The 21,175-nt window shown below is 46.8% G+C and overlaps 8 protein-coding genes and 1 non-coding gene across 9 annotated transcripts; 4 read left to right on the forward strand and 5 right to left on the reverse strand.

Moving 5' to 3' along the window:
• Positions 1 to 679: 679 nt before the first annotated feature.
• Positions 680 to 1,136, forward strand: F5147DRAFT_155331 (uncharacterized protein). Its single transcript, XM_041428315.1, has one exon. The coding sequence runs from the start codon at positions 752 to 754 to the stop codon at positions 1,040 to 1,042; it is 291 nt and encodes a 96-aa protein (XP_041293424.1). The 5' UTR covers positions 680 to 751; the 3' UTR covers positions 1,043 to 1,136.
• Positions 1,137 to 1,155: 19 nt separating this feature from the next.
• On the reverse strand, positions 1,156 to 2,932 carry F5147DRAFT_692905 (uncharacterized protein). The gene is made up of 6 exons (XM_041437218.1): positions 2,709 to 2,932; positions 2,536 to 2,658; positions 2,422 to 2,483; positions 2,201 to 2,371; positions 2,122 to 2,151; positions 1,156 to 2,074 (listed from the first exon to the last, which is right to left on the reverse strand). Exons 1-6 carry the CDS (start codon positions 2,787 to 2,789, stop codon positions 1,291 to 1,293), a joined length of 1,251 nt encoding a protein of 416 aa, XP_041293425.1. The 5' UTR covers positions 2,790 to 2,932; the 3' UTR covers positions 1,156 to 1,290.
• Positions 2,933 to 3,888: 956 nt separating this feature from the next.
• On the forward strand, positions 3,889 to 5,237 carry F5147DRAFT_692911 (uncharacterized protein). The gene is made up of 3 exons (XM_041437219.1): positions 3,889 to 4,085; positions 4,147 to 4,681; positions 4,735 to 5,237. The coding sequence occupies exons 1-3, from the start codon at positions 3,926 to 3,928 to the stop codon at positions 4,994 to 4,996; spliced, it is 957 nt and encodes a 318-aa protein (XP_041293426.1). The 5' UTR covers positions 3,889 to 3,925; the 3' UTR covers positions 4,997 to 5,237.
• Positions 5,153 to 5,232, reverse strand: F5147DRAFT_t77. Its single transcript has one exon. It is a non-coding gene; the product is annotated as a tRNA-Leu (tRNA).
• Positions 5,238 to 7,702: 2,465 nt separating the features above from the next.
• F5147DRAFT_745589 (O-methyltransferase-domain-containing protein) lies at positions 7,703 to 9,548 on the forward strand (the record flags this gene model as incomplete). Its single annotated transcript, XM_041439761.1, has 11 exons — positions 7,703 to 7,936; positions 7,992 to 8,172; positions 8,222 to 8,457; positions 8,515 to 8,529; positions 8,577 to 8,637; positions 8,691 to 8,830; positions 8,878 to 8,982; positions 9,032 to 9,128; positions 9,178 to 9,248; positions 9,300 to 9,421; positions 9,473 to 9,548. The coding sequence occupies 11 exons, from the start codon at positions 7,703 to 7,705 to the stop codon at positions 9,546 to 9,548; spliced, it is 1,338 nt and encodes a 445-aa protein (XP_041293427.1).
• Positions 9,549 to 11,050: 1,502 nt separating this feature from the next.
• On the reverse strand, positions 11,051 to 13,141 carry F5147DRAFT_612119 (O-methyltransferase-domain-containing protein). The gene is made up of 10 exons (XM_041432452.1): positions 12,854 to 13,141; positions 12,618 to 12,798; positions 12,333 to 12,568; positions 12,155 to 12,215; positions 11,964 to 12,103; positions 11,812 to 11,916; positions 11,663 to 11,759; positions 11,543 to 11,613; positions 11,370 to 11,491; positions 11,051 to 11,318 (listed from the first exon to the last, which is right to left on the reverse strand). Exons 1-10 carry the CDS (start codon positions 13,085 to 13,087, stop codon positions 11,243 to 11,245), a joined length of 1,323 nt encoding a protein of 440 aa, XP_041293428.1. The 5' UTR covers positions 13,088 to 13,141; the 3' UTR covers positions 11,051 to 11,242.
• Positions 13,142 to 14,617: 1,476 nt separating this feature from the next.
• F5147DRAFT_155549 (major facilitator superfamily domain-containing protein) lies at positions 14,618 to 17,109 on the reverse strand. The gene is made up of 19 exons (XM_041428316.1): positions 16,811 to 17,109; positions 16,700 to 16,757; positions 16,596 to 16,651; positions 16,522 to 16,536; positions 16,448 to 16,467; positions 16,331 to 16,391; positions 16,219 to 16,275; positions 16,108 to 16,161; positions 15,993 to 16,055; positions 15,877 to 15,938; positions 15,804 to 15,819; positions 15,706 to 15,740; positions 15,630 to 15,648; positions 15,483 to 15,583; positions 15,277 to 15,384; positions 15,175 to 15,225; positions 15,065 to 15,117; positions 14,879 to 15,013; positions 14,618 to 14,829 (listed from the first exon to the last, which is right to left on the reverse strand). The coding sequence occupies exons 1-19, from the start codon at positions 16,997 to 16,999 to the stop codon at positions 14,720 to 14,722; spliced, it is 1,263 nt and encodes a 420-aa protein (XP_041293429.1). The 5' UTR covers positions 17,000 to 17,109; the 3' UTR covers positions 14,618 to 14,719.
• Positions 17,110 to 17,449: 340 nt separating this feature from the next.
• On the forward strand, positions 17,450 to 18,184 carry F5147DRAFT_692956 (uncharacterized protein). Its single transcript, XM_041437220.1, has 3 exons — positions 17,450 to 17,542; positions 17,590 to 17,687; positions 17,735 to 18,184. Exon 3 carries the CDS (start codon positions 17,935 to 17,937, stop codon positions 18,172 to 18,174), a length of 240 nt encoding a protein of 79 aa, XP_041293430.1. The 5' UTR covers positions 17,450 to 17,542; positions 17,590 to 17,687; positions 17,735 to 17,934; the 3' UTR covers positions 18,175 to 18,184.
• Positions 18,185 to 19,168: 984 nt separating this feature from the next.
• On the reverse strand, positions 19,169 to 20,267 carry F5147DRAFT_652436 (uncharacterized protein; the record flags this gene model as incomplete). The annotated part of the gene is made up of 9 exons (XM_041433622.1): positions 19,169 to 19,272; positions 19,376 to 19,416; positions 19,467 to 19,571; positions 19,664 to 19,682; positions 19,708 to 19,741; positions 19,786 to 19,804; positions 19,969 to 19,981; positions 20,071 to 20,098; positions 20,163 to 20,267. 9 exons carry the CDS (start codon positions 20,265 to 20,267, stop codon positions 19,169 to 19,171), a joined length of 468 nt encoding a protein of 155 aa, XP_041293431.1.
• Between the last annotated feature and the right edge of the window lie 908 nt (positions 20,268 to 21,175).

The raw sequence follows: 21,175 nt of genomic DNA on the forward strand, positions 1-21,175 counted from the left end.
AAGCATGGGTAAATGGTTATATGATCATATCCCGTAATGACACCCTTTTTGATGTCATGTCAATGAATTCGGGTAGCCTCTTTCTTGTCTACGAAGGCTAAGCTGGATTTGGAGGTGCGACAAATATATCTTATCCATGCTGGTATCGAAGATCATTCAATTTTTTTTTGCAAAAAGTGGCGACTTGCGAGGTCACTGCTGCACTCATGATGGTAGTACCTGTCCCACGAATCTATTCATGGGACTCTGATACGTCGAATAATGTTTGGGCGTAATACGTGAAAAAGTAGGTCGCGAAAAACCCAACTTGTCTTGTCTCACTCATGTCCCACGCACTTACTAAGATAAAGGTACCTCTCCCAGTCAGAACTGGAGATAGGAAAGACCGTGATCAGGTTACACACCATCTTCTGGATATTCGCTCTACAATCGGGAAGAGTGAGATCTCTTTCCTTGAGCCCTTTTTCACTCCACTTCGTCGTTAAGCCCATTATTGGCACACCATTTTGCCGTGCTCTCAATGACATTGTTCGTGTTCCCGACACACGCATCTCATCAAGTGTCAATCCCAACAGATGTCGATCCTCCACCATGTCTGGATGTTCTTGGAGCAATTTACGGGCAGAAGTGAGTGGGAGTCATCCACAACAAGGAGTATGTTTTTATAGCTAAGCAAGTGACTCATCAAGCAGTACCAAGGGATTCCATCTTCAGCGGATTGGCACTCTTTACAGATGCGGATACAGTTTGAATGACTGGTCTTATCGGCTTTGAAGCAGCGACCATTACCCCTATATGGGAATGCGCAGTGATTCCACGATGGTTACCAGATACAGTCGACGTAGAGTCCAGTTACGAAGGCAGACCTAGTGAAGTGAGAAGCTTTTTACGTGCCTCTTTCTTTCGTCAGCAGAAGTTTCCGACTGCTATCCCGAGTAGCAAAGGCGTACGACATGGGACGGGTCGTCCTTTTGAGGGTTTACAAACCTGCCATGCTTCCAGGGAAACGTTTGGGTTTCCAACAGTCTTGACATGTGGGTAAATAAACGTCTTGAACGACATATTTACAAGTCGTCTTGTGTGCTAGTGGCACGTCTCCAAACTTAGATATGAAGTCACCATTTGCACATCGCTACACCTAGAAAATCAAGTGAAGATCGTAGTAAGTCAACAGTAATCGTACAAGGTCCCTAGACTGCCTGAGGATAGTAGTATTGTAGTATGGGATTATCGTCTGTGTCAGCACTAATGTAAAGTAGTACCGTCTGCAGGACCAAGCCACCAGGCTAGTCAATACAGAATCATGTCTGCAATCTTGCCAGCTCTCTCCCGACTTCCCGAAGCCGAAAGCGAAAGTCTCGTTGACCAGTAGGGTTCTCCTGTCGTCGCCAGCGTTAATCTGCGGTCGAGTAATTTGGGGTGTATGTGGAAAATGTGAGCTTTGACCCAGATGGTCATCCCACGGTTGATCTGTCGCACCCATAGCTGAAACTTTGGAATTCCCTCTTTCTTGCAAGAGTGGACATAGACATCGCCGATCTTGGGTGCTATGCACTCGCGCGGGTACCGAAGCTCTGATGAGCCCCTGGACTTGTACCAGCCCATGAAGAGATCCTTCTTGTTAAGCTTGCGCTCTATTCGAAGGAGTTTTGAGGTATTCGTGGCTGGAGACACTCGTGGTTCTTTCTTTGTCCCTGCCTCGTTGGCCACTGTAGACTCCTGGCTCTCTATCTCCGGTTTCTCTATTTCTATTCGTTCGATTTCCCTTGTCTCTGCCTCCCTGGTTGTCAACTCCATTTCTTGTATCTCCATTCTTTCTATCTCCAATTTTTCTGCTTCCCTGTTCCCTGCCTCCCTTCTTGAGTCTGCCTTTTCCTCATATGTTCCCCTTTTCTCTTTCTCCGTTGTTGGGTCTATCATTGTCGGCATATATAGATCTAGCATGAACGATGCATCTGATTCATTGGCGATAGCGATAGGGTCTACATGACTGCCAGACGCGGAAGACTGCACGTCAAGGGTAAGAGCCGGGACACTCAATGTCTCCTCGATAGCTTCAGAGTCTGATTGATGTCTAGAACTGATGTCAGATTGAGTATGCGCGTGAATAACGGCACCTACTTGGACCAGAACCTTTGGGAAACATAGGATCTAGAACTGCTGTGAGATTGTCTCTATCCACGTGAATAACAACACCTACTGGGAAGAGAGCATGTGTGGAACATCGGGAACTGATCGTGTATGATTCACAGGTGCAGCATCGTGCGCAAGGGTTGGCACGGCACCTAAATTCTCATCTGTGTAGCATGAAGACTTGACAGAGTTGGCATGCTCTGGCAGAACCTGCTGCACGCATGACTGTGAATGGGTCCTGCAGGCCTGATCAGAACTCATGAGGACCTTTCATCGTGATAAACCGACCTCGAAGCCGGAAACTGGATATAACATCCTCTAGAGTCTAGCACCTGCAGGGGTTTCTCGAACTGCGATGTGGCGCCTTAGCACACGACGCCACAAAGCTGATATGTTACTGACCACTGTCATATCTAGCTTCCATCTTGCTTTCCACTGGTTAGCGGAAGGAGTGCCTAGTAAGGACACGTTAAATCCAGGATGTAGCGTTTGCGCCACATGCTGCGATGAACTCGGCTCGGGCGTCTGAAAAGTCAAGGTGTCAGTGTATTTCTTCAGAGAAGTGCACTACGCACCTGTGATCGGACTTGCACGTATGGGTTTTGAGATGGATCAGAGTAGCGCGCGAGAATCTCTTGCAGGCTCGCGTTGGACATCAGTATTTGCTGCCGCCACTGAATATGCTATCGAGAGATTTATGAAGCAAGAGGATCAAATGATTCATATCGATTTATACTCCTTGCCTCATGTCATTGTCGATCAAAGAACCACCGACCACGGTAGATAAAAACTAAAGTTGTCGCGTTTGCACTTGATGACGCTGTGTACTTACCGCAGAACAAACATTGTAGCAACTGCAAAAATTTTACTCCATTTGGTCACAAACAATTTTCTGAAGGTGCAACGTCTTCACCGAAACTCTATAATTTACATAGACAACAAACATACGAGCCAGACCTACAATACGTTGTTTACAACTCTGGCTGTCCGATGAAAGGCCCATGATCTGCATCTAACAAAGGACGAATCAGAAACAAGTTTTCAAGAAGACAAAGAATGTCAGGGGATGTCAAGTTGTGGAGCACACCCTCGAAAGAGGTCAACTCCCTGAAGAAATTCAACGAAAAAACCAACATCATAAATCAACCAAGACGAAACAGTTACTCACCATAATTAAAACCCACACAGAATCAAATGGGTCGAACGGCAAACGTTCGGAAGGTCAAAAAATAACGCCCAAAGGCAGGAAACCACATCGAATGAGAGTGAGCCCCATTGAGTTGATGACATGCCAGAAGCAGTGTCGACAATCGCATAACTATGTCTATGAGCAACGAAGCGCCAACCGTCTTCCAAGATACTCGAACACGACCAGGCTCATATCTTCGCATAGCCGTGCAGTTAGAAGAGCACTCGAAGTCAAGAAAGCAACAGGGCAGGCAAGCGGAACTAGTCCTGAGCCTGATGGCAACAAGCCCAGTAAATCGACCTTCCCAACCAGTCTCGTTCCCCGCAGCGCTCTTAGAGCTGGGAGATTTCCATTGCGAACGAGGAGGTATAACCCTGTTTCTCCGGGGACTTTCCCCGCAGCCAAAGAAGAAAGTAAAACCTTTCCGTGCGTGTGCTGCGACAGCGAATCTTCAGACGATGCGGTTGAAGGGACAAAATTTTGTGATCGTTTCTGTTATGGGCATAATTGAAACTCCGAACCTAATTTTGCCGAGTCGCCGATACGGGGCTGCGAGACTCATGCACCAAAGCCCTTGTTAACCGACTGTCACCGTGTACTCCTATGAGTAACCCAATGGACTCTCCGGACGCAGAAAATAAGGATTCTACTGGAAAGGAGCTGCCTCATAATACTGCCACTCAATCCACTACGCGCAAGGAACCGCAAAGCCGCTCAAGTATGTGGCCACTTCCCTCTATTTCAGTGACTCGGCACCCCTCTGGCAAGCTGCCAATCTTCTCTATTTCCTAGATCCGAGTTTAATATCATCCGTGCTTTTACAGGAAAGTTTTCACCACAGACCGATGAGCGCTGCTTTTCGTACTGCTCTCAGACTACCCGTGGACGCACCGAGGGCCGTGAACCGATGTGTCGTTCAGTGTGCTTCCGCAGGGTCTTTGCTCATGAAGTTAGAACAGCGATCGCACACGATGATGCACTAAAGGAGAAAGCTGCTCAAAAGGAATACGGTTACCCCCTTCCACCTGAGGGCCAGCCTAATGTAGACAACTTATCAACACCCAAGTCTGATGACATACGGTATTGGGAAGAGGGCTGGTACCTCTGGACGAGTCGGAGTCGGTGGGCAACGCAGGAGAGACTGGACCTCATGATGTGGGATTTGGATCACCAGGATCATTGGCAGCGCCACAAGGACGAGGTGCAGAAGCAGTGGGACGATTATTGGGCAGAACATCAGAGACAATCAGGGGAACAGTTTCACAACACGCCTACAGATGGAGACAACATCCAGCTCGAGGGCACGCCATATCCAGTCGATGGACAGTTGTTCCCTAAGCAAGAGGCCAGACATCCATGGTGAGTCACTTACGGCATTAATCGCAAATCAAGCTTAATCGTGTTTATTCCAGGCAAGAGTCTACTTTAGTAAAACTACCTCCTCCCCTTACCCCTTTGTTGGAACCAATCCACGACCTTCTTTCACCATCCTTCAAGGTTTTGACCACTTTACAACGTAGTTTTGAATCGGGCGCCCATGCTGAACTCGCTGTCCGCATGTGGGAAAAGGCAAGGACGCCCGATCCCTTTGTCCTTGCGAGCACGGTTTGCAGAAAGATGTGGGAGAAATGGAAGGAAGGGCCTCCAGACTCTGACACCACTTCGGACCTTTAATAACTTTGCCTACAGTGTTATACCTCCAACTAGAATACTACTACTCACCATACACTTTTTTTGGCTCACACATTTATGTATTTGTTTCGATCTTCAACACGTTACCCCAGTGTGCCCTATTCAAAGGATGACTCCCACCATAGACAAAAAAGTATTTGACTAGAGTGAGATTCGAACTCACGCCCTTTCGGACTGGATCCTGATTCCAGCGCCTTAGACCGCTCGGCCATCTAGCCATGTGGTGATCACTGTCCCCATGAGCACTACAAGCAACAAGGCTCACATAAACCAGGGCCGCCTCCCACGCCAGACTCACGACAGAACCTTCGATGTCCGCCGTTGTACGAGATCCAGGTACCGAGACCACAAACAGTATCCCCGACCAACGCCACCTAAGGTGCAAGTTCATCAGACAAGACCCCACGGATCGGTGACTCCCTATGATATATTATCGTGGCCGAGTTGAAAGCACGACCAGATTCAGAAAGTCAAATCAGTTTCCAGAGATATTCTACATGAATGAAATATGTAACATGCTCACCACTTCGCATCTCCCAAGGCTATATACTTGGCTGAAACACAATTGCAACGCCACCGGAGTAAATGAACTCACAAAGACGGTGTAACCATCGCTGAGCAGAGTTCGGCGAAACCGGCGTTGAAGCAGTACTCTCAAAACCAGACGTTTTAGGAAGTGGGAAAAGCCCGGGAAAGGCGGAGCTGTACTCGTCCGGATGCTTCTAGCGTTCTTAGAAGTGGATAAGTGGAAGGCTGATATTGAAACCAGCGTTGACATCCACGACAGATGCTTATCTGTGTAACGTTGTTTCTGCTTGGAGGGGTATAGGCGAGTCCGTGACGGATGCCCAGGTCAGTAAGAGCTTAGCACAGGAACCAACGCCATTAGCACCGAGCCTTATCGAATAAATCGAGGGTTCCTGATCATTGCGGCCCATCCATGATGTCGGGAAAACTTTCAAATTGCTCAATGAAAGTGAGGTTATCAGTGGCAGGAGGTGAAGTGACTGTGAATCACTTGCCTTGGTCACCGATGTGTCCCACCTTTCTGGAAGGTAACTTCGACTCTAGCAGTGGCTGATGGCAAGTTAAAGCCTTTGGCTTTTTCACGGACGATGTACTCGAGTGCAGACGGGTTTTGACGTTCAGCGCCTCCTTCAATGTGGCTAGTACACAAAAGGGATTTTAGTGTACCTATCAGACAATCTGCACATGCGGCGCCGTCATAATCTATTGCGTGTATAAACCAATCTCAATATTGAGGAAAGACAAAATCAGCGTCACGGTTGACTTCGACCGAATTGAATCTATCGTCTGTATACGTACATACTTCGGAGCATACTCATACTATGAGGGGTTTGAGACATACCTAGCGAGAGCTGTCCAGTAGCTGTCTGGTAACATGAGAAGTTCAATCGCTTGACAAGATAGTAATCATTTAAAAGATCTTGAAGACAATCGGGTGGGAGGCATGTTCTAAGTTTTTCTCACCTAGTGAGCAACATGACCGCTTGCTAACCGCTTTTCAGTATGAGTCAGCATGTAATTGCCACGCATGTAGTAGTAGGTTCCTTGTTCGAACTTATCTTGTTTCATGTTTAAAATTATCGATATCAATGGTATTCTGACAAGTTACCATGCGCCTTTCTCCATGGCAGGACGCAACAGTCTTTTCAGTGGTGCCTGGCTATCTCGCTGTAGTGTGATCTCCTGACGACGATCTACCAGGGTCTACATCTTAACGGGCTTTGTGTACCAAACCGTAATTTCAAAATTCATTCGAAACTCACATCATTGATCACTGACCGCCAGTCTGCCAGTAGCCGTGCCTGTCGGATATCTCATCATCCGAGCTATCGTGAAACTCAACCAGCCGACATTCGGACACACTACAACCTGAACAGATTACAATAATCCTGGAGTCAGCAGACTACTTAGGCTTCGAGCCCCAGTTTCGGACACCATCGGTTATCGCTCATCGAGATGTTGGACAGTCACACTGTGTGTCAGAGAGTCGACACCAACACATCATTGAATCAGTGAGAACAGATAGTATTGTTAGCACTTGACTGAAAAGTTAATATTCACACATTTCTTGATGTCAATTGGGCGTCTTCTTGTGCAGAACCGTTCAGCCGTATCAGATTATATGACATAGCCGCGGCCTCAGGCTTCCATGAAAATAGTATCAACTGTCGCTGCAATTTGGGAAACCACTCGAAACTCAAGCACTGTTGTTCAGCGGCACTTGACGTTCAGAATCCCGCTCACTTGCTAAATATCGGGCGTAGGCTGGCACCCTGCGTAACGGACAGCCACACCAAGGCACTGCGACGGTAGACTATTTGGGATTTCAAGATTCCGACAATATCTTATCAATTCCCAGGAGAACTAGAAATAATTCACGCATGTTGATTTCTCTGGCGTACGCCAAGGAAATCTGCAAGTCTCATGTCCGGCAGCGTGATGGGAATAGATGCTGCGCGAAGGTCTGCATTGTTAATCTTGTGATAAGCCATTGAGCGTGTGGAATTTATTCAAGTAGATGACCGGGGTAGGTCACCTCCACAAGAAGTAAGGCTTGCAGTCGCTCCACTATGGAAAAAATATAAAGGCTTGCGAATCGGATGCTCAGCCTTCCATCACCTTTGTTCACTCTTTCGCAAGCTCCCTACAAATACTACGACGATGGCCAACAAGGCAAAACTCGAGGCACTCCTGACTCTGATCAACACATCCGCACGAGATGCCATCGCGTTGTACGAGCAGTATGGTGATGCTCCCGCCATCGATCAGGCCGAACCCCACCCGTTGGACAGTGCGGTCGACCAGGTGGCTTTGAAGAGTGCCGTTCGTACTCTTGAAGGTGCTTGTGCTCAGATATGCACGACACTCGCTCCACCTGCCCATACTGCGATTAACGTGAGAACTTGGATGGTATAATTCACTTCCCTTTTGCTCATCGGATTGCACGCAGCTTGTCGAAGTGTATGATCATGCTTGCGTGCGAGTGGTTGCTCGGGAACGTGTTTCGGATATTCTGTTGAAGTACCCCAAGGGTCTTCACGTCAACGAGCTCGCCAAAAAAATCAACGTAGAGCCAAAGAAACTGGCCAGGATCATGCGCCTCCTAGCCACTAGAGGTTGCTACAACGAAGGTAAGGCGCCATTTGTTGCCTGGGTTGATTTCTTCTCACACTGCGCCAGTCGACACGGACGTTTTTGCCAACAACCGACTGTCTCTAATCCTACTCGAAGAAAATCCTGTCAGTTACATGATCTTGCTGCACGTGGACCTAATTTCCAAGGGAGGATCGGTTTTCTATGAAACACTCAAAGATCCGAAGATCGCCTACTCGTATGAACCAACGGTTGCACCTGTGATGTACTCCATTAACAAAAATGGAAACGAAGGAACGATCTTCGACTGGATGGCGCGGCATGTATGTTTTTAAATATCGCTCGTCAGAAAGCCTTGCTCATATGTGATTTACTCGTAGGACGGCCAACGCGAGGTAGGGAGATTTGTCCCTTCGCACGATCATTCTGACATCTTTAGTAGGCCTATCATACATCGATGAGAGGTCTGAACGGCATCATGGGCTCCCTCGCCGTCCTGGCCCGTAAGTATTTCAGCACCCAAAGATGGGATAATTTTATACTTACTTGATGATAGATTTCCCATTCGAAAAGTACTCGACAGTCGTCGATGTTGGAGGAGGTGTCGGAGCATTTTCTCTGCCTTTGGCTAAAACGCACAAAAACGTCAAAATTACGATCCACGATCTTCCGGAAGCATTAGTCCAGACGAGAGACGTAAGCCAGTAAGCCAATGTGCTTGTCACCAAATTGATGGAATCTAGCTCTGGGCGAAAGAATGCCCCGAAGCCCTGGCAGAAGACAGAGTCGAATTCGAGGACTTGAACTTCTTCGAACAAGTGCCTGTGAAGGGTAAGGACATCTACTACGTAAGTGCTAAACTCTAGGGACAACCTGCGAAGTTAACAGTGACCGCAGCTCAGAAATATCATTCACGACTGGCCCGACAACGAGTCTACGATCATTCTTTCAAACATTCGCAAGGCGCTCGGTCCACACAGCCGCGTCCTCATCCGTATGTTGAATATAGCGCAATCATCGTCCCGCAGTCTGACAAATTTTAGATGACTACGTGCTCCGTCAGCTCAGCCGCAAGCAGGCAGGAATAGAACGTTCAGAGCTCGGAGTTGCTTCGGTATGTCATATCTGCTGATCTACATCCACCTTTGTTCATCCCCGCACCTAGGCACCTGAACCTCTTCTTGCAAACTTTGGTGTTGGAAATATACGTTCATACCAGCAAGACATGACTATGTTATTCGCCCACAACGCAAAGGAGCGAACATTGCAAGACTTCCTGGCACTCACGTGAGTAACGTTCGATTACTGCCTTGGTTTCATCTGATTGGTTGGGAACAGTACCGTCGCCGGCCTGAAACTGGAGAAGGTCTGGGACCTTGCTGAATCATGCGTCATGGAGTATTCTGCCGCATAATATTTCGCGAGCTGATTAGATGTGTTCATCCACATATATCACACTGCACGCCACATACCACAATACGCGTCGATGATACACCCTTATTCCTCAGATGCACGTCTAGCCTCACTCTTCCTAACTGCTATTCGTGTTAACAAATAAAGAATCAAATACCTGCAATGTACATCTGGAAAACCTTTCCGCCCTAAATTTTTCCCGACTACGTCCGATCTGTGATACTGGTTCGTGCAATGCCAGCCACATCATTAATCCGCTAGCTCAGACACATCATTATCTGTGAAATCTTCAAACAGTTTCTTGTCACCAGGCCATGAGTCGGACTCATTAATTAATATTGGGGTACTTGTCGCACCACACAGCTCGAGGTCTAGACGGACTGGCTGATCAGCGATCTGCAATAGGTCGATTTGACAAGGTTCAGCCAGTTGTTCAGAAGATAGAAATTGATCGAATTCACCTCATTCTCCGTGTCTTCAAATTGTTGTTTTCGTTTCGTGTTGTCTTTACTTGAGGCTTCTGCACCATTGTCACGGTAATAACCTGTGAGAGAAAGAGGGTGTCACGTATTTTCGTCATTGGAGCCAACAGTAAGTAGCCCAGGTGTCATTATATTATTTACATAGCAATAATGCATAATTTGCGATTTGGCGCTGCTGAAGAAGTCCAGCAGCAAAAACATAGCTTGCAATGAAAACCGACAGAATTGTCAAAGGAACAAAAACATACAGTACTGTATAGCTACGCACTTAAGTTCGACCTGATATGGGTGTGACCAAATGAACATTAGGTTCGAAAGTTCGAAGGGGTGTGTGACGTGTGACATGCTGCGCATAGGTTCGTTGTGTGAGACGACCGACTGGGCTGGGAGTCTCATTAGGCAGACGTATTCCTTTCTTTGTACGAGCGTAGAGATGCCCGCGCTCAACCTGGAGACTCCATCGCTAGCGCTCACCCCTCGGAGCTTCGTTTGCAAGTTCAATTCCGTTCGGCATGAATTCATGAATTATCAATCCCTGATGGCTACAGCGCTGATGGATTGGGTAATCTGCTGGCGGACAATGAGTCGGAGAGCTATGAACGAGCACCAGATGATACAGAGCCTGAATTTACAGCCATGACCACTGACGGTTCGAAGGAGGTTGATGTTGAGGGTCGCGGCAAGCGCAGACGCGTTGCAAATACTCAGTATAAGGACTTTTTTCGTGTTTACTGCATGTTTTCGTGTTTTTACCGCATGTCACAACTTAAGTTCGATGACCTCAATTTGAGTGTGACTGTCACACGAAATAGGTTCGGTTCGCTCGCCCTGTGATGGTGTGACGAACTTAAGTGCGTAGCTATACAGTAGTAGAGGGTGTACACTGGAAACTGCCGAAAACCTTTGACACATATCCGAAACGTAATTCCGCTATATTCTGTGACTTAACTGTAATCAAGTGCCCCGAACATGGAGCTGGGGATATCGAAAATTCTAATTCTGTAAATTGGGAAAAACTTGGGCGGAAAGATTTTCATGATGCGCATTGCTGGAGTTCACTTCTTTCTTTGTTAGCGCGAATAGTAGTCTGGGAGGGGGAGGTCAGACGTGCATCTGAGGAATAAGGGGGTGTATCATCGAGGGGTATTCTGGTAAGTATGTGGCGTGCAGTATGATATATATGGATGAACACATCTAATTAATTCGCGGAATATTACGCGGCAGAATACTCCAAGACGCATGATTCAGCAAGGTCCCAGACCTTCTCCAGTTTCAGGCCAGCGACGGTACTATTCCGAACCAATCAGATGGAACCAAGGCAGCAATCAAACGTTACTCACGCGAGTGCGAGGGAGTCTTGCAATGTTCGCTCCTTTGCGTTATGTGCAAACAACATACTCATGTCTTGCTGGTATGAACGCATATTTCCAACACCAAAGTTTGCAAGAAGAGGTTCAGGAGCCTAGATGCAGTGATGAACAAAGGTGGATGTAGATTAGTGGACATGACATACCGAAGCAACTCCGAGCTCTGGAGCTTCTATTACTGCCTGTTTGCGGCTGAGCTGACGGAGCACGTAGTCATCTAAAATTTGTCAGACTGCGGGACGATGATTGCGCTATATTCAACATACGGATGAGGACACGGCTGTGTGGACCGAGCGCCTTGCGAATGTTTGAAAGAATGATCGTAGACTCGTTGTCGGGCCAGTCGTGGATGATATTTCTGAGCTGCGGTCACTGTTAACTTCGCAGGTTGTCGCCCACAGAGTTTAGCACTTACGTAGTAGATGTCCTTACCCTTCACAGGCACTTGTTCGAAGAAGTTCAAGTCCTCGAACTCGACTCTGTCTTCTGCCAGGGCTTCAGGGCATTCTCTCGCCCAGATCTAGATTCCATCAATTTGGTGACAAGCACATTGGCTTACTGACTTACGTCTCTCGCCTGGGCTAATGCTTCTGGAAGATCGTGGATCGTAATTTTGACGTTTTTGTGCGTTTTAGCCAAAGGCAGAGAAAATGCTCCGATACCTCCTCCAACATCGACGACTGTCGAGTACTTTTCGAATGGGAAATCTATCGTCAGGTCAACACAATTATCCTGTCTTTGCGTGCTGAAATACTTACGGGTCAGGATGGCGAGGGAGCCCATAATGTAGTTCAGACCTCTCATCGATGTATGATAGGACTACTAAAGATATCAGAATGATCGTACGAAGAGACCAAAATCCCTACCTCGCGTTGGCCGTCCTACGAGTAAATCATATGAGTAACGCCTGCTGACGAGCGATATTTAAAAACATACATGCCGCGCCATCCAGTCGAAGAACGTCCCTTCGGTTCCGTTTTTGTCAATGGCGTACATCACAGGTGCAACCGTTGGTTCATACGAGTAGGCGATCTTCGGATCTTTGAGTGTCTCATAGAACACCGATCCTCCCTTGGTAATTAGGTCCACGTGAAGCAAGATCATGAATTTGACAGGATTTTCGTCGAGTAGGATTAGAGACAGTCGGTTGTTGGCAAAAACGTCCGTGTCGACTGGTACAATGTGAGAAGAAATCAAACCAGGCAACAAATGGCGCCTTACCTTCGTTGTAGCAACCTCTCGTGGCTAGGAGGCGCATGATCCTGGCCAGTTTCTTTGGCTCTACGCTGATTTTTTTGGCAAGCTCGTTGACGTGAAGACCCTTGGGGTACTTCAACAGAATATCCGAAACACGTTCCCGAGCAACCACTCGCACGCAAGCATGATCATACACTTGGACAAGCTGCATGCAATCCGATGAGCAAAAGGGAAGTGAATTATACCATCCAAGTTCTCACGTTGACCGCAGTATGGGCAGGTGGAGCGAGTGTCGTGCATATCTGAGCACAAGCACCTTCAAGAGTACGAACGGCACTCTTCAAAGCCACCTGGTCGACCGCACTGTCCAACGGGTGGAGTTCGGTCTGGTCGATGGCGGGGACATCACCATACTGCTCGTACAACGCGATGGCATCTCGTGCGGATGTGTTGATCAGAGTCAGGAGTGCCTCGAGTTTGGCCTTGTTGGTCATAGTCGTAGTATTTGTAGGGAGCTTACGGAAGAGGGAAAAAGGTGATGGAAGGCTGAGCAATCAATTCGCAAGCCTTTATATTTTTTCCACAGGAGAGCGACTAAAAGCTTTACTTCTTGAAGCCTTCTCTCTTCCAACATTTCCTTCCAGCCAGAAGACGGCTACAGGCCCGAAAGCTTCTGATGCTCCCAGGAGGTGGTCTACCCCAGTCACTCAGTCAGATTGATTCCACAGGCTCAATGGCTTATCACAAGATTAACAATGCAGACCTTCGCAGTGTGTATCCCCATCAGGCTGCCGGACATGGCGCATTTCCTTGGCGTACGCCCGAGAAATCAACGTGCATGAATTCTCCTGAGAACTGATAAGATATCATCAGAACCCTGGAATCCCAAATAGTAGGCTACCGCCGCAATGCCATGGGTTGGCTGTCTGAAATGCATCGTGCAAGCCCACGCCCTCATTACTCAGAGCTTCGAGCGGTTTCCAAAATTGCAGTAGTCGATATCATTTGCATGGAAGCCTGAGGCCGTGGCAATGCCATGACATGGTTGGAAGGTTCTGCACAAAAGACGCTCAGTTGCCATCAAGATATGTGTGAACGATGACTTGTCAGCAAAATGTTATCAAATGATTATGTGTTCTCACTAATTCAACGATCATGATGGTTGAACCGTTCTGCACAACAAGACGCCCAATTGCCACCAAGAGATGTGTGAACGGTAACTTGTCAGCAAAATGCTATCAAATGATTATCTTTCATGATGGACATACCGTTCAACTGGTGTAGTGTGACTCTCCAACATCTCAATGAGCGATAGCCGATCGTGTCAGAAATTGGGGCTCGAAGCCTAAGTAATCTACTCCGGGTTTATTGTTATGGTCGTAGTGTGCCAGCTGGTTGATTTTCAGGCTAGTTCGGATGATAAGATATGATCATCACGCCCGGTCACCGTGGGCAGAACTAGTATTTGGGTGTAGTCCTGCCGGCAGAACTGGCAGGTTCTGCCAGCGTGGCAGGTCGCAGAAACATATCTTTTTCATGGCAGAGAAGTAACTGCATGGATGCAAGACCACTCGATAGCAACTTCATGCAACATAATGCGGACCTACAGTCATTTGTGACATTGAAAAGTTCACTCAACACAGCATGTTTGTATGTGTTTGGTGCAAAATTTAAATATCAATAGACAAAGTTCCGGCTTATGACGAGTTATGTCCAACATACTATGGGTCTGACCCCGAAGCACTATAATCTGAAGCAAAGAAGATCAATAGAGGTACCTGAAGCCCTTCCTTCTTTTCATAGCCTCCTCGAATGTAATCCCTTCCAATTTAGCAGCCTCTTCAATACGTGCGCGGCCAGGACCCTCCATTAATTTTTTCTCCTCCATATCCATGTTCTTATTCTCTTTGATTAATATCCACCGCATTACTATCAATAGGTGAGTACATCAGAACGGTCAAGTTGTAACTTTGCTCACAAAGGCTCAGGACTGTGGACAGAACGAGACTGCACAATGCTATGATCATGGATTGATGGTATTGAGGACCCCACGAAGCATTCCAGACATACGAGCCCATCCTATGAAATACTGTAAGCGATCTGACAGTATGCTGACCATAAGAGCCTTACATATTACCGAGGTTTCCAAACCCATTGACAAGACCCATGGCTACGGCGCGTTTTGCCGGTGGACGAGGAATGGCGTTTGAAACCCAAGTCAATGTCAAGGCAAATCCTTTTGGAAACGTGTCAGGCTTATATCCAGCGTTATAATCAGAACTTACCGCAATATCCTGTGGTCATCAGGAACAAGGAAAAGTACCGCCCGCCCGTAGCCATGGTGGATAGAGAGACGATATATCCAATGATGACTACCCACCACCACGAAGTGATATGGAAGAATCGCTCTCCAGACTTATCTATTCATTCTGTCAAAATGGCTGTGGTGCATTACCAGGGATCAGACGTACCTGCATGCCATGCGTTGAGTACGCAGCAGGCTGATGCGAATATCCATGGAGGACTGGCGATCAGACGGTGAGCCACGGCTGTGCATGTAACAATGGGATGTCATGCTTACGCTGCCATTAAAAATGTAATAGTATTGTCGAAACCAAGCGTGGCAGTCAAGCTATCTCGCTAGATATTAGCGCAATAGCTACAAGACTGTCCATATACTTACGTGGGGAAAAAGTTGATGTAACTCAGGCCTAGAAGTTGCGAGCAGCTCATAAACATGAAAATGATGGTCTTTGGATCCTTGATAGCCATCCACAACCCATCGTAAATGCTGTGACGTTCCGAACAATTTTCCGATTAACAATTTATATGAAGTAGCACCTTGTCAGCAACTTGAATAGGAAAGGATGGAACTCGAGCTGAGCTTACGTAAGGTCATCAGAATCCCTGTCGGCCTCCCCTGCATCTTCTGCAAGGCGAACTTGAGCCAAGCGGCATTCCGCTGCGTTAAGCCATCGAGTGTTGTGGGGCTATGTGACGTCATGGCCGGAACTCATTCTAAAGATGTCTGCTTACATAATCTGGAAGAAGCCACCTGGACAAAACCGTGGCTGTCAACTTTGAGTAAGAATAGAAACTCGCAAAAACGCACATGGTCATGAAGCCAAAGGACATAGTGATGGCGCCCTATGCCGAGAAAGTGGCCAATCAGCACAGAAGATCAATATCCAGGGGTTGTATAACATATACCTCTATGTAGAATAACCTGCGATACGAAACCCCGGTTAGGGCACTGTTCCTGAGAATACAGATTTTGTCTTACCATCTCCAGGCCGCAAGTCCTAGTACACCTTGCATTTTTGCGAGAATTCCAGCTGCAATCAACTAAAAAGGATCGTTATCAAGGCGTCACAGTCCCTGTGACGACAACACACTCACGCTTCCAAATGCATTCGAGATTAAAAGACCACAATAGAACCAGGCTGACCGCACGGCGAGCTCCTAAATTTGTTGCATAAGTTGCAACCTATGATTCTAAAAATATGATGTTCACCTTCCTGGTATACCAACGCGAAAGCAGATACATGACACCAGGATAGAACGCAGCCTGTGGAAAGCCGCACTCGTTCAGGGCGCACATGGTTATCAAAAAGGAAATTTTTACCTCAGGAAGACCAATGAATACACGACAAGCCATGATGCCCGAATAATTAGTAGTGACCTGCGCGGCAGTTAGCAAGCACGAATCGCAGTTGCAACTTCCCAACAAAACTTACTCCAGTCAAAGCACTGGTAAGACCCCATCCAATAACGCAGGCCCCAATGTAAAGAGATGGTCTAAGTCACGTCTCCTTAGTATCGACCAGATCGGTATATTTGCAATCACAACCAACCGTGAAATATAGCTCAAAATCTGTTGACAATCAAAATCAGTCTTACATTCATAGATAATAGCACACAAACAAACCATGTTCGAGGGTATCTGGTCGCAGATGAGATGTTATGAGTAAGATCGCATGAGTCTGCAGAAGATTTGCTTACTTGTGCCGGGCAATAAGTAACATAAAGAATAGCCAGAATGGTTTCATACTGAACAGCTAGGGGATCGATTAAGCATGAATAACACGGTGGTCCACTTCACTCACTTGTCAATCCGAGATCTTGCTCTAAACCTTGCAGCCGCGCAGCAGTAATAGCAACACGCTATGCATAGTACACATGAGCACAATGAGATTCATAAACGGATGTGTACATACATCAATATAGTTCAAGAGGTATATGACCACAGCAGTAGGCATCAGTCTGCAGTCCAATTTGCGCACCAGTGCCCGTTCTGCTGCCTTCCTCGCGTCTGCATTCAACAGCCTGAAGTCATCATCGTCATTCGGCACTGGGACAACATTTTCCGTAAAGGACTCGGACTTCTTCTTTTCCTGGATGGACATATAGGGCAAGGAAGATCAACGAAAGGCTACGCCGACTTAGCGCGGTAATACAGCCACCCAAATGGCTGCCTTTTATACCAGGGACTAGGGTCACTGGAGGCGTTATCGTGATACCTGTAATGAATTAAATGAACCTGCTCAGTCCAGAAGTAGAAAGCGACCAGAATACCATCACTGGGGAATATGTTTTAGCGAATGCCGCCAGGCACACTGACTCCACAAACTCCGTGATCCTATATCAGCATGTACAAGAATTATCGGTGGCTTCGTGTCTAATTATACCATGCCGGGACAAGAGTTAGTACATGGCAAACGGTTTAGAGGACGATTCGCGGCAATCACGTTGAGGACGCACCAAATATGACAAATAGCTTTCACACGATGTAGTTGAATGCTTTATTTATGTACATCGACTCGGATACATGAGAGTCAATACATGTACTTACCTGCCACAATATTTGAAGTGATAGTAGCCTATTAATGTGATGTTCCAATTCGTTGTTGAGAACAATACAAGCTTGATTCCAAGGTCACGCGGCTGCAGTTGAGTGTATCCACAGTGTATGTTTGGTGTGGCCTCACGCAATCAGTGTCCACCAGCGCCAAGCTCTGTTGCGTTCCACTTCCCTTCGCTGGGAATCCGGAGCCGCCGAGAGCGTTTGCCTTACATTTACCTTTGGGGTCAACCGTGGGTTCTTTAGCCTTTGGATCTTCAGCTGACGTCTTGTCCCGCAGGTCTCATACAGCATCTGACTCCACTGAAGTGGTGCCTTGTCACACACAAGTGATTGCAAACAGCGCACCCTGTGAAACTCAGCAAGGACAGGTTGGGATTTGAAATAGCGACATGATGAGCTGCTGCGGCAGGTTGAACAAGATGCAATCAGCAATATCGATATATGCTTCGATTTGATCCTCCAAGATATTTGTGAGAGATGCGATCCGAAATTATTTTGGTTGCTTCGACTTACCATATATTGTTTTTCACCTTTAACCCAAGTGATGCTCACGGCGGGTCGTGCTCAGTCTTGGCAAAAGGCCATCACCAAATTCGTCGAGCCGCAGATATTGATGGGTGGAGGAAACATATGTATAAAATCGTATTGATTGTTCTCAGCCTGAATCGATACCAGACTAATGACCGCACGGTGCAAATAGCGCCCCCCGAAATATAGATCTGAACCGCGGCGGTTTTCAATTGTGCCTCATGGGCTGGAAAAAACGGCGGGGAATGAATTGGAATGACACTTGTGGGGTACATCTTCCATAAGATAGATCTGAGCGTGTGATATGATCGCTGAGTCTGATCGATTTCAAGGTAGAAAATACGTTTCCCCACAGAGGTAGGAACACCTCGGATCAGTGAAAGCATTCCTTCCGACAGCTGCTTTGGAATGACCAGGCTTTAATGTATGGACATCCAAGACTCTTACTGGTATAAGGAACATTCCCCCAGGAACGTGTGATCGAACGTACAGGTATGTTTCAATGTACAGGCTTGTGAGAAGGGACTAACATCCAACGTGTCACTTCATGGAAGTTGAAAACATGGAGTAATGAGTCACTATTGTACACCTACCAAGACTAAGGAAACTTGCAAGTGGAAGGGCGGCGGGCGCATAACGCGATAATCATATATTGATGGTATTGTCGGCTCCAATTTGCCTTCCAAATGTAATAATGTATAACCCCATTCTAAGAACAACAATTATTAGTGCACAAATCAAGAGTAGCAAATATAAAATGCTTACACGTTACCCCAAACTCGTTGATTAAATCCATTGCAACAGACTGTTTCGCAGGTGGTCGTGGAATCGCATTAGCCTCCCAGATCGATGCTAGAGTAAAACCTAGAGAGCACACAGACCGCTGTGACTACTTCAGACAAGTGAAACATATTGCAGTACCCGGTGGTCATTAAAAAACCTCCCGGCAGTTGCCATGGGTGATAAGGAACTGATGTAGCCGACCATGACCACGTACCACCAAGCCGTTTGATGGAAAAATAGCTCCCCTATCTAATCTATAAAGTACAAGCATGAGTTGGAGAAGGTCGAGGCAGTCTCAAGTTAATTACTGACATGCCATGCTCCGACACGAAGGTGCGGATAGAAGTAAAGATCCGTGGAAGATTAAAGAAATGGATGTGATAAGTGTTTGTCGAGCGAGTCACGAGCAACTTGCGCAGACATTAGAAAAGTCGTCAAATATCCCGAGGGTGCTCATAAGACTGAGGCCCTCCATGAATCTATTCAGGTGGGCTTTTGGTCTGGCTGTATAAAAACCAGAAGAAACATGTACAATGTGGAATCCTTGCATTGGGAAAAAATTGACCAAACTCAGACCTAGCAACTGCGAACAGCACACAGCACATACTGGAACCTTGATATCTTTCATGGCCATCTTGATCGAATACCCTAGAAGAGATTTTAGCAACATTTCTTGCATTATGCTGAAGGGTACATACGAAACTTCCGCAGAATATTGATCGGCTTCGCCTGCATCCTCTGCAAGATGCGCCTGTGCCAATCGGCGTTCTCCTGGCGTCAAGAAAAGCGACATTAATATCCAACTACAGAGGTTAATAGTCCATCCATTGTAGTGGGGAGTACAGTGCAGGAGTCATGCGGGGTTGAGCAGCAAGGCTGGCGGGTAACCATCTACATGATCAGGAAGTGGTCACCTGTAACACAGTCGAGGTCACGTACATGACTTAGAATATTGTAATGGAGCCTGTATCTTCTGAGTGAAGATTAAGGAAAACATTGCATGACAAGATCGCAGACCATATCCATCCCGCAATGCCTGCAGCAATCAACTGATCGCCATACGGTTATGTGAATTCAGAAACACACACGAAAGACATACGCTACCAGAGGCATTCGTTAAAGAAGTTCTCAGTACAGGATAGCAGACCTGAATGCTGACTCCTGAGGCACATTCACCAACCGATAAAATCGTTCGCTTACTTTTTCGAGTATACTATTCAGAAAATAGATACACGGCACTCGGATAAAAGCTGCGTGGTCGAACTTGATGCCAAGCTACGCGTGTCCTTGAAAGCTACAAACCTTTGATAGACCCAGGTCTGACTTTAGACTGTTATTGCAATAGCTATTCAATCAGTCAACGTCTTTCGCAGTAAAGAAAGACTAGCACTCACATCCATGTACTTTATAATGAAGATAATTACAAGAGTTGGCAGCAGGCGGAAATTGAGTTTCCGCACAAGCCTCCTCTCAGTAGCTTGGCATATCTCAGGGTACATGATGTATCTCATCTTCTCTGGCGACGGTATTAACGTCCCTGTCGTATGAATCTATTTTTTCTACTCCACGCACTTGGACATGGTGATGGGATGAAGACATTCCACGCAACCGAACCCCTGACGATATGGTGTCGGCGGCACATGTCATGAAGCCAGTCACGAGGAATAACCCAGGCTCCTCTTTCACTGGTGAGTTGATTACTTGTTCACACCAACTGTTCAACCCAATGAAAAATTTTGAGTTTGTTAGATTTGGCAATGCCATCGTCAACGATAGAGTGGAAATAGCAAACGGATGCAGGCTACCAGATTACACGCCATGTCAGCTGGCTCGTTCTCTATTCTTGCGAAATATTGGAAACGGAGGCCCGTACAAAAAAGTGGAGAGCGTAATCGGCAATACGTGTACACATCGTGCTATAATGATCTATGATTGTGTTACTCCACAAATTTGAATAGCGTGTTAACTCACACAACACTTCTTGGTCCGCTTGAAACGGAAGTTAAACAAAGTCGTGTCGTACACTGGAGGTCAGCGTTTTGAACATGGAATGACTGTTGCAATACGATGTACGCGACCGCTTCTGTAAAATCCTTTTTAGACGTCTTGAGCGGTAGGCATCTTGGTACCTGAGTTCTGTCCGTGCAGGTTAGAAGATCCAGAGGCCTCAGTTGTTGGTGTCTCACGACAAACTGCTTGTAGATGAGCTATGAGAAGATGTTGAGGGAGCCTTTCCGAGTCGAGGTGACACCTGGCTATGAAAAGAAGCCGAGGAAAAAGCACGGTCACAGCTTGAGAATGGCAGCCACGCTGCTTTCATCGTTCAGGATGAGTAAAGATAAGAGGAGGGGCAATCAAATCTCAGTGTTACCACCTGTATTACCGTCTCGAGTCATTCTTTGTTTGA

The sequence above is a fragment of the Suillus discolor genome (assembly GCF_016758755.1).
Source record: "Suillus discolor strain FC423 chromosome Unknown F5147scaffold_24, whole genome shotgun sequence".
NCBI classification, from domain to species: domain Eukaryota; kingdom Fungi; phylum Basidiomycota; class Agaricomycetes; order Boletales; family Suillaceae; genus Suillus; species Suillus discolor.

Excerpts from the sequence above, each read along its gene's own strand:
- F5147DRAFT_155331 (XM_041428315.1), top strand. The coding sequence starts at position 752 with ATGACTGGTCTTATCGGCTTTGAAGCAGCGACCATTACCCCTATATGG.
- F5147DRAFT_692905 (XM_041437218.1), bottom strand. The coding sequence starts at position 2,789 with ATGTCCAACGCGAGCCTGCAAGAGATTCTCGCGCGCTACTCTGATCCA. Across the intron at positions 2,372-2,421 it reads ATCCAGTTTCCGGCTTCGAG|GACCCATTCACAGTCATGCG; the intron begins GTCGGTTTATCA and ends TCAGGCCTGCAG. Across the intron at positions 2,075-2,121 it reads TCCCAAAGGTTCTGGTCCAA|ACATCAATCAGACTCTGAAG; the intron begins GTAGGTGCCGTT and ends CATCAGTTCTAG.
- F5147DRAFT_692911 (XM_041437219.1), top strand. The coding sequence starts at position 3,926 with ATGAGTAACCCAATGGACTCTCCGGACGCAGAAAATAAGGATTCTACT. Across the intron at positions 4,086-4,146 it reads AGTGACTCGGCACCCCTCTG|GAAAGTTTTCACCACAGACC; the intron begins GCAAGCTGCCAA and ends GTGCTTTTACAG. Across the intron at positions 4,682-4,734 it reads CAAGAGGCCAGACATCCATG|GCAAGAGTCTACTTTAGTAA; the intron begins GTGAGTCACTTA and ends TGTTTATTCCAG.
- F5147DRAFT_612119 (XM_041432452.1), bottom strand. The coding sequence starts at position 13,087 with ATGACCAACAAGGCCAAACTCGAGGCACTCCTGACTCTGATCAACACA. Across the intron at positions 12,799-12,853 it reads CTGCCCATACTGCGGTCAAC|CTTGTCCAAGTGTATGATCA; the intron begins GTGAGAACTTGG and ends GATTGCATGCAG. Across the intron at positions 11,760-11,811 it reads AGGGTAAGGACATCTACTAC|CTCAGAAATATCATCCACGA; the intron begins GTAAGTGCTAAA and ends CAGTGACCGCAG.
- F5147DRAFT_155549 (XM_041428316.1), bottom strand. The coding sequence starts at position 16,999 with ATGTCCATCCAGGAAAAGAAGAAGTCCGAGTCCTTTACGGAAAATGTT. Across the intron at positions 16,758-16,810 it reads ACCTCTTGAACTATATTGAT|CGTGTTGCTATTACTGCTGC; the intron begins GTATGTACACAT and ends TACTATGCATAG. Across the intron at positions 16,392-16,447 it reads ATTTTGAGCTATATTTCACG|ACCATCTCTTTACATTGGGG; the intron begins GTTGGTTGTGAT and ends GACGTGACTTAG.
- F5147DRAFT_692956 (XM_041437220.1), top strand. The coding sequence starts at position 17,935 with ATGCGATCCGAAATTATTTTGGTTGCTTCGACTTACCATATATTGTTT.